We start from the raw sequence: 12,539 nt of genomic DNA, 5'->3' as shown, positions 1-12,539 counted from the left end.
ACTATTAATACAAAACATTGTACACATGTTCTGATAGTTCAAAAACTACACAAGAGTACACAAATATTTGTTAGGAAATACTTTTGTATTGACAGATGAGGCAAATTACAAAAACAGAAAGCAGCAATTCTTGTTTTCATGCTCTGTTGTAAAAGTTGCCTGTTTTTTTCTGTTCAAATTTTCGTAGGTAACGTTGCCCTCAGTGTTTTATATTCTGTAATTACACCCCATGCATTTTATGTTAAGGCGCAGGGAGACCATCACAAATCAACTGTGCATCTAAATGTTGTACTGAGTGATTCTGAAAAGGTGTTGACCAAAACGTCAAATGTGTTTGGTCTATCTGCAGGCAACCGTGGTACTACGGCTGGGGCTTCAACCTACCCAGAGGTCAGGCTCTTCTGGACAAGTGGAACCAGATCCCAGACAACACAGATATTCTGGTCACGCACTGCCCCCCACTGGGTGAGAGAGTCATTTCACCACACACTCTTGCAAATAAAGGCTTTTAAATGAAAGTCATATTTACCCATGCAACCAAGTCTCAGATGAAAAAAAGGAAATTGTTTGCTAGAACTTGCCACTTATTTGGCTCTGGCATCATCTGCTGGAATGAATATTGACTACAAATTTCAAATTACAAAAGGACGCTAAATTTAGCAAAATTTGTTTTGTAATCAGGTCATTAATTAAAAATATATCAGATAGCAAAAGAGCAGCTTAGGGTGGAGCTTAGGCTGGATTTACATACTAACTGCAACATACTTGTAACACTTTATTTTGAACATGTGTTTATGTTAACCTACAAATGCTAAACACAGATGTAGAGGACCACTTGGTAATTCATTTTTTTGCTTCTACATGTATAGTATCCTCACAAAAACCATCTGGATATGTATTTTCCTCTCAGATCAAAGCATATACCTCTGTTATTCCAACTTCAGTTGTTTTTCCTGGCCCATATATCAATTTCTCTCTCCTGTTCCAAATGTCCACTCATTTTGCTGTTTAGATTCCTTATTGTTTAAAACTCTGATCATATTCAAGAGTCTTTGTTTTATATGTTAGTAATTTATGTGTTGTACTTCAAGCTTTGTTTGTCCTCTTATTGTGTCTTTTGAGAGCCAATCATTCTAATTAAAGCCTCCGTACACAACATAACTTAGTTTTTAAGCCTATACCATTAAAAAACATCATCATGTTTAAAATGTTTGACAGATTCTCCCATGAAAGCTTTTAAGTGATAGAGGGATGGACTTCCAACAACCCCTCTCCTGATTGGTGAGAGTGGTAGAAATGTTGACTCAAATCAACTTAGAACAATCACTGCTTACTGATGCCCACTGGTTCCAACATTGTCGCATCCATATGGCCAAAAATGGCAAATAAACTGACTTCATTTGTTGGAGCCAGATGTAAGCTATATTCTACACGTAGGATCATGCTAAATTGGTTCATTTCTCTTATATAGTTAATGGTGAAACCAGACACACAGTTACAACGTTTCCCCTCTCCAGGGATAGCTGACTGCTAATGAACTTCAGATCATTGCTCAAATAACTAAAGGATGGGAGAGGAAATACACAGGTAACGTTGCATATGTGTTTCCCAGAAATAAAAGGAAGATGAATTTTTCAAACAAAAGACTGTGGAGGAGATTAGTGTGGGTTCCCGCAAACATTTGACTTTTAATTAAAATATTGTATAACTTCATTCAATGCAAGGCCAGCAGAGGGCAAGGTGCATAGTGAAAGTTTACATTTTCAAAGTATTTTGAGTGTCCAAAAAAAAGAATTTGGTCTGTTCATCACAGAAGCACTTCCACTGCAAGAGACAGAATTTAAAAAACCGAATCCAGGAAATCCCATTGTTTGATTTTTAGAGAAATTATTAGTATAATGGGGCAGAAAATGTGTCTAGCTCCCACAAATAAATGAGTCAGTCACAGACCAATTACTTCTTCTTTAGGATGTTCTTCTATCCTCCACTTTCTCCTGGCATTCATGTCACCTGATGAACTGGTTGTCTGTTTAAAAGACACCTGTCCACACCCTTAAGAAGTCGGACTTTTACTCTCTGACGTGACCAGGACCAAAGAGCTGTCAAAGGAGACGGGGCCTAGACTTTAGACCTAAACCAGATTGAAATGAGCCAATATACAATAACAAAGCATCTTGGAGAGAATAGATCAACGGTTGCTAAATTGTCAGAAAATGGAAGATGCAAAAAAATCCCTGACTATCTCCCTCCACCAGAGTTTGATCGATGACCTCCTCATGGCAACTGAATTTCCGTCTATTCACCACCCTCATTCTCCTTAACCTGAGCGCCATGTTTGACACCATTTCACACTATGGCCTAGTCCATAGTCACTTTTTCATTGGCCTTCCTCACACCCACCTTTCTGGCATCACTTAGTTCATTTAACTTCACTCTGTCAGATTCACATACTTTTTGTCCACTCCTATCCTTCAGGAACTTTACTAGTTGTCAGGCAAATCTAGAATAGAATTTAAGCCCCTTCATGTTGTTTTGTTACCATGTTGTTTTGTTACCATGTTACCATCCTCATCTCACCCCCCTGGGGATCAGCGCTTTTAGCCACTCTGCTCTCAAATCTGGAATGCTCTCCCTCTCTACATTAGCACCATTGACTATCACTTTTCAAGGCCAATTTGTAATCCCATTTTTGAAATTAGTCTGCCCATACAAACTCTCACTGTTACCTTTATTTTTAATCCAGTTTTCTGCTGTATTGTAATGTCATGTGCTTTTCTTATCTGTTTACTGGTAGTTTTCTTATGTGCTTTTATTTCTTGCTGTTAGTTTTTGCATATCCCAGTGTTCCATTAAAGATGCTTAATGAACAAATGAATGATTCATATTTACTATAACTGTATCTGAAACATTCTCAGGTTGTCTTCAAACATGTGACAGAATTAGGAAAGATGCTCATGAGCCATTTAGTAAAGGACACATAAGAAGTGAGACAAATCCAAACACGTGGATTATTCAGCACACAGTTTACCACCAGGTTGCTGCAGGTTTTTTAGAAAACACCTTTCAGCTGCCATACATAATGCCAACCTTGTACAAGGCTTAGCACAGATGCTAGTCCATAAGCTGGCTGACATCCTGTCTCTAACACAAACTCTTTTCCATCCAACACATTTTCACACTTCGTCTCCCACTGCAGCTGTGCTGTTCATGCAACTGTGTGTGATTGATTTCTGTGTCTGCGTCTCGCTTCCAAACACAACCATTTATTTTCCATTCAGCTTAGCCAAGTGTCTCCTGCTATCTGCTTGTAAGCTAGTGGCATATGGAGCAGCCACACCAGACTACTAATGCATGACATGCTGGCAGGGACTGACGTTTGACGGTGGAGGGAGACGTGAAAACTAAACATGAATGAAATAGACTGAACTTAAAAAAAAACAAGATTTGACCAAAAAAGAAATGCGAGCAAAATACCCGAGCCCATAATGGCAGACTTTGCCAAAGTGATGGAAAAAAGCACCTGTTTTCTGACAATATACTGAAATTAACTCAATTAAAAGAACATAGTCGGGGAAAAAAATAGCTGTTTTTTATTTTTATCGTTTTTTTAGTTTCAGATTTTTCTTCAAGTACTTTTTAATTTTAAAACATTGCTTTAAAATTTAGTGACTAAAATTTACTTTTATAGCTTTTCCATTGTTTTCTCAAGCAGTTCATTTTATAATTAGCTCTAAAATAATAAGAAATTTTTGTTACGTTTTTTTTCCCCTCTTTCCTTGTTTTGCTATTTATTTTCAGGTGTATTGTTGTCATTACTGCTTCTCTGCAGTGGAAGCAACAGCAGGAAGCATAAAGCCGCAAGCTCCTCACCAATTTATTCCTGTGACTTGATAGTTTTATTGACTCAGCATCTGTAGCATCCCTCTTGGCAGTGCACCTACTAAATCATGCACACCCCCTGCTTCATCCTTGTCACACTTACTGTGAGGTCTGTGTGCAACATTGATTGATCATTATTTTATGTTGCTGCTTTCTTTGATAGCTTTGTGTTTACACTCTATTGTTAAGTGTGCCGTCAAACAACCAGAAACAAAGAGCTTTGCTTTAAAACTTGATGTACAACCATTTAAAGCAAACTAAAACGCTGCACCATTTAAGCGGCACAACCAGTCGTAAAGAGACTTCAAAACTACACGAGTCCATGAAACATCCACTTAAACGAATAATTGAAGAAATCAAGATCAACATTTGTACTGTTAAGAGGCAACAGAATAGAATAAGAATTCTACTTCGTCATTGTACATGTCTCAAGTACAGCAACAAAATGCAGTTTCCAACCATCCAGAGTGCTTTAGTAATATAAATGTACTATAAACACAAATGCACATTGTAGGACAAATAGTAATGGCAGGCATTAACAAATATTTACAGTGTGAATAATTGATAGTTTAAAATTTAACAGATAAAGTGCAGGTAGTGTAAGTGGTGACTGAGTCCATGTGTTGACTTGATGTTGACTTTTGTTCATGTTCTCTGCCCAGGGGTGTTGTTTGATTCAGTTGTCAGGAGGCAGAGTTCAAAAGTAAAACAGCTGTGGGGTAGAGTCTGTTCCGGAACCTGGTGGTTCAGTTTGGAGAGTCCTGTAACACCTTCCAGAGGGTTTTGGGGTCAAGAGTCGGTGTGCTGGGTGGCTGAAGTCTTTGTTGATTTTCCCTAGCCTTTCAGACATCGCTTCCTGTAGATGTCCTTTATGCCAGGAAGTATTGTGCTGGGCAAGTTTCACCACCTTCTGCAGTGCCTTCTGGTCTGCATTAGAGCAGCTCCCAAACCAAACTGGGATACAGTTGAACAGGATGCTCTCGATGGTGTAGCTGTAAAAGTTTACCAGGCTGTTTGAGGACAGGTGGTTTTTCCTCAAAGTCCTCAAATAGAAGAGGTGTTAGTGAGCCTTCTCTACCAGCTTGGAGCATCCAGTTGTCCAGGTGAGATCCTGTGAGATGTGGACTACCAGGAACTTAAAGCCGTCCTCAAATTTCAGCGCCAGCGCCATCCCCCCTTTGATGTGGATGGGTGTGTGTGGGTCAGCATTCCTCCTGAAGTCCATAATGAGCTTCTTTGTTTTCTTTGGATTGAGTGCCAGATTGTTGGTGTCACAACACTGTCAGACAATCCACCTCCTCCCTGTAGGCAGCCTCATCACGGTCTGATGAAACCAATAACTGTAGTGTCATCTGCAAATTTAATGATATTTTTCAAGTTATTTCCTTGTGTGACGATTTGCGAATAAAAAAACAATTTTGCATTCTCCTTCATCTCCATCAAGACACATGTCTCCCATCAATGAAAAAGTCCCCTTAAACAAAAATAGTTGTTGTACTGTAAAAAAAAAAAAAAAAAAAAAAAAAAAAGATAATACATTTTTTAAAATTCCTTGAAAGAGAGCAGGTTAAAAAAATACATAATTTAGCAAGGAAGGGGTGTATTTATCAGACAAGATTATCAATGAACAATGAATGTTTGTAATGTAAGGAGTTTCTTAACCTGTGCTCATGTCTTAACCTGTGCCATCAGGGTAAAAAGACAGGACACCGGCAACACTAACTCTTCCCGCCTCACTGGCTGCTTTACGACCCTTGTTAAAAGCTATTTTGCTTATTCAACTGTCACAGAAACACATTGCCAAAGACGCAAATTGGTTCCTCTTCTTATTCTTTTGAATGACTGTTGCATGACTCAACAGCTATGCAACATTTTTCCCTTTTCAGCTTCCAACAGTTTGTCCTCTTCTTTGCTTTTGCCCGTTCTTTCTTTATCCTCTTAATCACTAGAGTCATCCTACATACCACTATCCTATGCTGTCTGGAAACAGTCGCACCTACCACTGATCTCCTTCAGATTATATCATCTACACTAGCGGTAGTCTATCTGTGTTCTTCTACCTCCACTCTCAGGTCACCCTTTGTTCCTGCCTCTTCTCAAAGAACGTATTCACTGAAACCATTTCCAACTTTTTTGCTAAATCAACCACCATCTGTTCTTCTACGTTCCTCTCCAAACTTGCCTATCACCTCATCCAACGTTCTACCTTCTTCCTCTGCATCATGTAAACTAACTCTCTACCGTTTCCTTTCATAGTTCCAACATTCAAAGTCCTTACTCTCAGTCCAACAGTAGTGACTTTCCTCTTCTCTCTCTTCCCACAAACACACGTACCTGCTCTCCTTCTTTCACCAACAGTAATCTAATTTCCACCAGCACTCTGTCGGTGGACAGCACCGATGGCCGTTGCTGTTAACCCGGGCCTTGACCGAACTGGTATAGATATAATAGGTCTGATATGTATATTTGGTTTGGCAATTTTTTTTGGTTAGATGCCCTTCCTGACACAACCCCATGGATTTATCCGGGCATGGAACTGGCACATCGAAACCCTGGCCTGGGCCCCCTCGTGGCTACTTTCCCACTTCCCGAAGTCAAGCTGTGACAATTGTGGCACCATATGGAACATTATCATTCATGAACAGAAAGGTCGGGGGGTTCTGATGAATTGGGGGATGATGATGGTTATTTGATGACCGAGATAAAAACATGAAGTGACTGGGCCATATACAATAACTAAATAGATTTTGCGTTGACTCATGATGCCTGCCCAGACCTTCTCCATTAAAGCAAACCCTGGGGACCATGATGACCCTGGGGTATCACTCAATTTAACCGGTGACCCGACACTCATCAGTGAACAATACCATAAACCATTGCTGCATTGTCCTGGTCACATGTTCTTCCCTGCAAACATTCACAGTGGTGTCCTGGCATCAGAGGAGTCACCTGAAACGGTGGTCTATCATTCAAGTCAAAGATGAGGAGTCAGTTGTGAATTGTTTGTCTGGAACCCCTAGTACCCTTCACATCTGTTAAAGGGGGCTGCAGCTTTGTGGCACTTGCTATAGCTAAAATCTTCTCTTTCTTGTAGTGTCTCCGTTGCCTCTGGTTAGGAAGATCCAGATGTCTTCTCAGCTCCCCAATTATTTATCTTCGAGCCAATAAATTTCTATCTTTTCCAGCTGAGTCTGTGTCATTCTGGAGTTCTGACTTAGCCATTACAAAAGCATCTGTTTCTGATTAAGCTAACGAGTTAAGAGTAAAATGTTGCAGTTTCATCCTGTTCAATCTGTCCAATGATGTACAATCATCTTAGCTGTGCCTATGATGGGTTTCACCTTGTGCAGGTTTTCTGGACTGGGTCCCCAAAAAGATGCAACGTGTTGGATGCATGGAACTCCTGAACACAGTCCAGAGGAGAGTTCAACCTAAACTGCATGTGTTTGGACACATACATGAAGGTGCGTAAAATAGTTTTTTTTTGGGCTTTAAAACCCTTTTAAAAAAGCTGTTACATTTTTAGCTAATGTTTCTTGGAAAACAACATCCAATTATAATTCCTTAAATATAATTATACACAACTAGGTCTTTACCTCTAAAAAAGATTATCCAGTTTTCCATATTACCGTATTTTCCGGACTATAAGTCGCTCCGGAGTATAAGTCGCACCAGCCCAAAAATGCATTATAAAGTAGAAAAAAACACAGATAAGTCGCACTGGACTATAAGTCGCATTTTGACGGGAAATTTATTTGACAAAATCTGAGACCAAGAACTTATAACTTGCACAACCTGATATGACACAATCATAACAGACTGTTTATCTCATAATTTCACAGTAATTCTTTGTCATACTTATTTATTAATTCCTTTCATGAAGCATCATTGGCCAACTAATACTCTGTTTTCATCCTGTATTTGTAGAAACAGTTCTCATTTTTATTGCATTTCTGAATCTATGAAATCATTGGAAAATAGAATATTATGTTGTTAGCCTTCAAGATCTTACTGTAAAAAAAGTTTGCTGATTCTCTGAGTCACTTAACATACTCTTAACACTTAACATACCTTTATACATCAAATTTAGCCAGGAACATCATCTCTGTTCCTCACAAATGAACATAACAGGAGGGTTAACAATGTATTTATTTCAATTTATTTCTAATATAAGTCGCTGCGGAGTATAAGTCGCACCCCTTGTCAAACTATGAAAAAAAGGGCGACTTATAGTCCGGAAAATACGGTATTCTTATTCTTAAACAGTTTTTAAGTTATGCAGAACTATTTGTATGTAAAAATGTTCGTAAACATAGATTTCAAAATGATGAAAAGGAAAAGGTCTTAAAGTTTGATTTCAATCCACAGCTGCTTTTTGCCAACACCTTTTCTGGCAGGTATCACTGCTTTCATTTTCATCTTTTACTTCATCATGAACGTCTATCATGCAGATTTGATCTCGGATTAAAGCAACTATGAACGAGTCTACAGTTTTAAATCAAGAAGAAACGATAACATCTGTGCAAGGTCTTAAAATTAGAAAAACAACCACAAATGAGGCACAACACAAGAAACATTTCCATGGCAAATCAGTGGACGGGATCCATCTGGATGGGTAACCTAGCATGGAAGCGTGACTTTGTTCTGAAGTTTCTAAAGGTCTAATAGAGCATTGTAAAATACTGTGTCCCCAACTTTGTGCCTAAAACATGTCAATACTAGACAGCCTTTCTGGCACTTTAGAGGGAAGAGAGAGACATTTACCGTATTTTCCGGACTATAAGTCGCCCTTTTTTTCATAGTTTGGCAAGGGGTGCGACTTGTACTCCGCAGCGACTTATATTAGAAATAAATTAAAATAAATGCATTGTTAACCTTCCTGTTATGTTCATTTGTGAGGAACAGAGATGATGTTCCTGGGTCAATTTGATGGATGAGGTATGTTAAGTGTTAAGAGTATGTTAAGTGACTCAGAGAATCAGCAAACTTTTTTTACAGTAAGCTCTTGAAGGCTAAAAATATAATATTCTATTTTCCAATGATTTCATAGATTCAGAAATGCAATAAAAATGACAACTGTTTCTACAAATACAGGATGAGAACAGAGTATTAGTTGGTCAATGATGTTTCATGAAAGGAATAAATAAATATGAGAAAGAATTACTGTGAAATTATGAGATAAACAGTCTGCTATGATTGTGTCATATGAGGTTGTGGAAGTTATTAGTTCTTGGTCCCAGATTTTGTCAAATAAACTTCCTGTCAAAATGCGACTTATAGTCCAGTGCGACTTATCTGTGTTTTTTTCTACTTTATAATGCATTTTTGGGCCAGTGCGACTTATACTCCGGAGCAACTTATAGTCCGGAAAATACGGTAGTCAACTGTAGACAAACTCGTCATCCCAGCTCAACCTGTAACTGAAGAGTTTTTTCACAGAGTTATAATCTTGCTATGTTAAGAAATTAAAATATTTTACTTTGTGGTAAAGAAATAGGGAAACCTTTTTTGCTATGTTTGTGCTCAGTACCTTAGTGGTGGATTGCCCACTTTCTGAGATTTAAAACCACCATCAGGCGTATCAGAAAATGAATTTTTTCCCCTGCTTGGCACTCAGCATTAGGAGGAGACTTAGGGGGTTAATACGCCAAATGGTTCCTGTGATTGGCTGTAACCCATGCGAAAAAAAATATCCAGCTGTCATGTCAAAAGGACTCATTTGCTTCCTTGTGACCTGTTAATCTTAAAAATTCTCAGTGTATGCAAACCCTATAGGCATGAGAAACTGGATCCCGCTAAACTGTATTAATTTCATTGGTCATTTTTATCTTGCATGTAGTTTCTCACATACGTTTTACATGTCAATGCTTGATACAGAAAAATGTTCACAAGAAAAACAAATTACCATGAAATTTTTCAAAGTTTGGCCTATTTATGACCTGTACATTTTTACATGATGTACATTAAGGGCAAACTTGTTGCTCTTTAAATTCTTATATTTGTGAAACAAAGTAGAATGGCATACCTTTTTCTCTTCAAAATTTAAAAAAAAAAAAGTAAGTTAACCCTTTGATCCTAAATAACTTCACTAAGTAATAAAGCTACTTTTTTTTTCTTTAGGTTATGGCATGATGTCAGATGGCACCACTACATTCGTCAATGCCTCAACTTGCACCGTCAACTTTCTGCCCATGAACCCACCTATTGTCTTTGACCTTCCTAACCCTAGGACCACATGACCAGAGGAACATAGAGTTGTTGTGAAAGAAGCCCAGTAAGGCATCTGAAAGATTAAGGGAGGAAAAACTGAGGTGTTTCACAAATGTGCCGCTTCCCTGGACAGATCATCCTTGTGGAGTCTGGAGACTGTCAGACTTTCAGTATTTCCTATGATGTACATATAAATAAACTTTTGTGTGTTTGTTTTGTCTTTTGCAGTATTGGCAATCTAATGCTGCTAGAACAGTATGTAACCCTTATGCTATCCTAGCCACTTTAACATTGGGAGTTGGCTCATCTAGACCCACTAGACAGTGCTCTGAACCTTTTTTCTTCAATGATTTGTGATCTTCACTGGTGTCCATGGATTACATGAAATCTTTGCACCTTTATCCACCTTTGTCATGGTAGGAATAACACGTCAAAGTAAGGGTGGGGTCATCTAAGATAGCACAAGGGTTAAAGAAGTCATAAAAATGTTGTAAACACAATGTCAAGAGAATTTCAGATTACTGTTTTTCAGCACAACTTTATTGATTTAAAACTCTAGCCAATCAAGTTTTTTTTGATTCTCTTGTGCTTTGGATCTTCTTCCCTGTTATTAGCCTACAGCATGTTAAATAAGGTATTTAGATTAATGGGAGTTTGTGAAGCTGTGCTGAAGTGTCAGATTTGTTTACGTCACTCACTTACAGCTCCTTTCCAGTCCAGGTGAGCCTTAAAGCTAGCAGAAAGAAGGGCACAGAAAAGTTTGTCCAGCCCATTGCCTTATTTTTTTATTCCTGTCATTTCTTCCTCCAAAAGCTAAGTTGCAGCTCTGGCTAGATTGTAAGATCGTCTTGAACTATAAAAGGGCAGCACTATAATGAAACACGTTTTACACCTCTCAGGCCAAAGACAATCAGTGAATAAAAGCAAAAACCTGAGATTGCAAACTAACTCACAAAAAATTATTTTAAAATAAAAAATGAATGATGCTTTGATCAAGACACCACTTGTTAAAAGATTGTAAAATGGGGAAAAAAAGAAGCTATAGATGTGAATGCATGCCAAATTCATTTGTTTCTTGGTAGACTTCTTTGTTATAACAATGTTATGTATGCAAGACATTAAATCTTTTGTTGTTGTGAACGTGGGCTGTGCCCAAGGAAAGTAAAAAAAAAAAGATTTGCTCTTGCCATTTATTGTTGCTTTGAGCTTCTTGTGATTGACTTTGCTTCAAGATTCTACTTGAGGTAGTTAGGTTGTGGTATTGTTTGGACAACGATTCACTTTCCCCACAGTTCGGTTCAAACCTCAATTGTTGGGTTGCAGTTTTGTTTTAGATAGACATATCCTCTTGTATTATTACAACAAAGTCTTTAATTTAAAAAAATGTTGATATGAAGCTAACCCGGATTATGGAAAACCTTTATAGAAATTACAATACGAAAAAATAAAAAATAAAAATTATTATAACTTTGCAATTGGCTTATACTAAGTCTGGTGTTATGTCATAAAACAATGATAAACCCTTAAATTCAACACAACTTGTGTTTGACATTTTTATTGTTAAGGCAGGGATGCAACGATTAACTCCAAGAATAAAAGTCGGATTAAATAAGCCAAGAAAATTTTGAGTTCCATGCCTGGTTCACTACTCCTCTCTGTTTAGGACTCACGCTTGCTAGGTAACAGGACATTTGCAGATGTAACGGCTAGAATTATTGAAAAGCTAGACTCGTCCAAGGTCACAGCCAATAACATCCGGCCTACCCGCTCAACAAAGGACCCTGCCAACTTCGCCCGGGAAAGCCATGGCCATTGAAGGATGCAGCCTTCGGATTTGGACACACCCATTGGGTTCCCACCTTTATTCAGTCTAACAAATGCAGACTCAGACGTCTTTTTTTTCTGTTAATGTTCAAGTTTCCTTCATACCACACATTTTACTCATTCATGGTAGTGATACCTTGTATATATGTTTTTACTTTTTAAACTCAATAAATACAATAAATCAACGTAGTGATAACCATTAATTCACTGAGATGGACCGGTGTGTGCGGTTTTGCACACAGACAGTGGATTTTTCTATTTAAAGTGAATTAAAGCGGTAGTTTAATATTTCCAAGTTGGTGTTTGTAAAATGTTCTTTGTCATACCACAAAAATCTGTGAGCGTTTAAATCAACTGCTATGCTTTGACAGAAAGTTTGTATTCAGGCATTGGGGGTTGTTACAGTTTGCTTGATCTTTGATTCATTAGAATGTTCAATGTTTATAAAGTTGTGTTTTTTTTCTGCTTACCATTATTTGATGACTGTAAACAAAAGCAGTTTCTATGTAAAAAGTAAAAGGTGAACAAAACAATTCTCTGAGCATTTTCTTTTCAAAAATGTTTGTATGAATATGCTTCAGGACCACATCGCTCTTTGATTTCTATCAGATATAAAAAATATGTAA

The 12,539-nt window shown here is 37.9% G+C and overlaps 1 protein-coding gene across 1 annotated transcript in view; it reads left to right on the top strand.

Annotated features, from left to right (window-relative positions):
• The window catches only part of LOC101164611 (metallophosphoesterase domain-containing protein 1), an 87,012-nt gene extending 75,478 nt beyond the window's left edge, over positions 1 to 11,534 (top strand). Inside the window, exons 5-7 of the mRNA XM_011490983.3 lie at positions 350 to 465; positions 7,230 to 7,343; positions 10,000 to 11,534. Of these exons, the coding sequence (XP_011489285.1) occupies positions 350 to 465; positions 7,230 to 7,343; positions 10,000 to 10,118 (349 nt within the window). The 3' untranslated portion in view covers positions 10,119 to 11,534. The remainder of the gene's footprint in view (positions 1 to 349; positions 466 to 7,229; positions 7,344 to 9,999) is intronic.
• Positions 11,535 to 12,539: the final 1,005 nt, after the last annotated feature.

The sequence above is a fragment of the Oryzias latipes genome, chromosome 23 (assembly GCF_002234675.1).
Source record: "Oryzias latipes chromosome 23, ASM223467v1".
Taxonomy (NCBI): domain Eukaryota; kingdom Metazoa; phylum Chordata; class Actinopteri; order Beloniformes; family Adrianichthyidae; genus Oryzias; species Oryzias latipes.
This window is presented reverse-complemented; position numbering and strand designations above follow the sequence as displayed.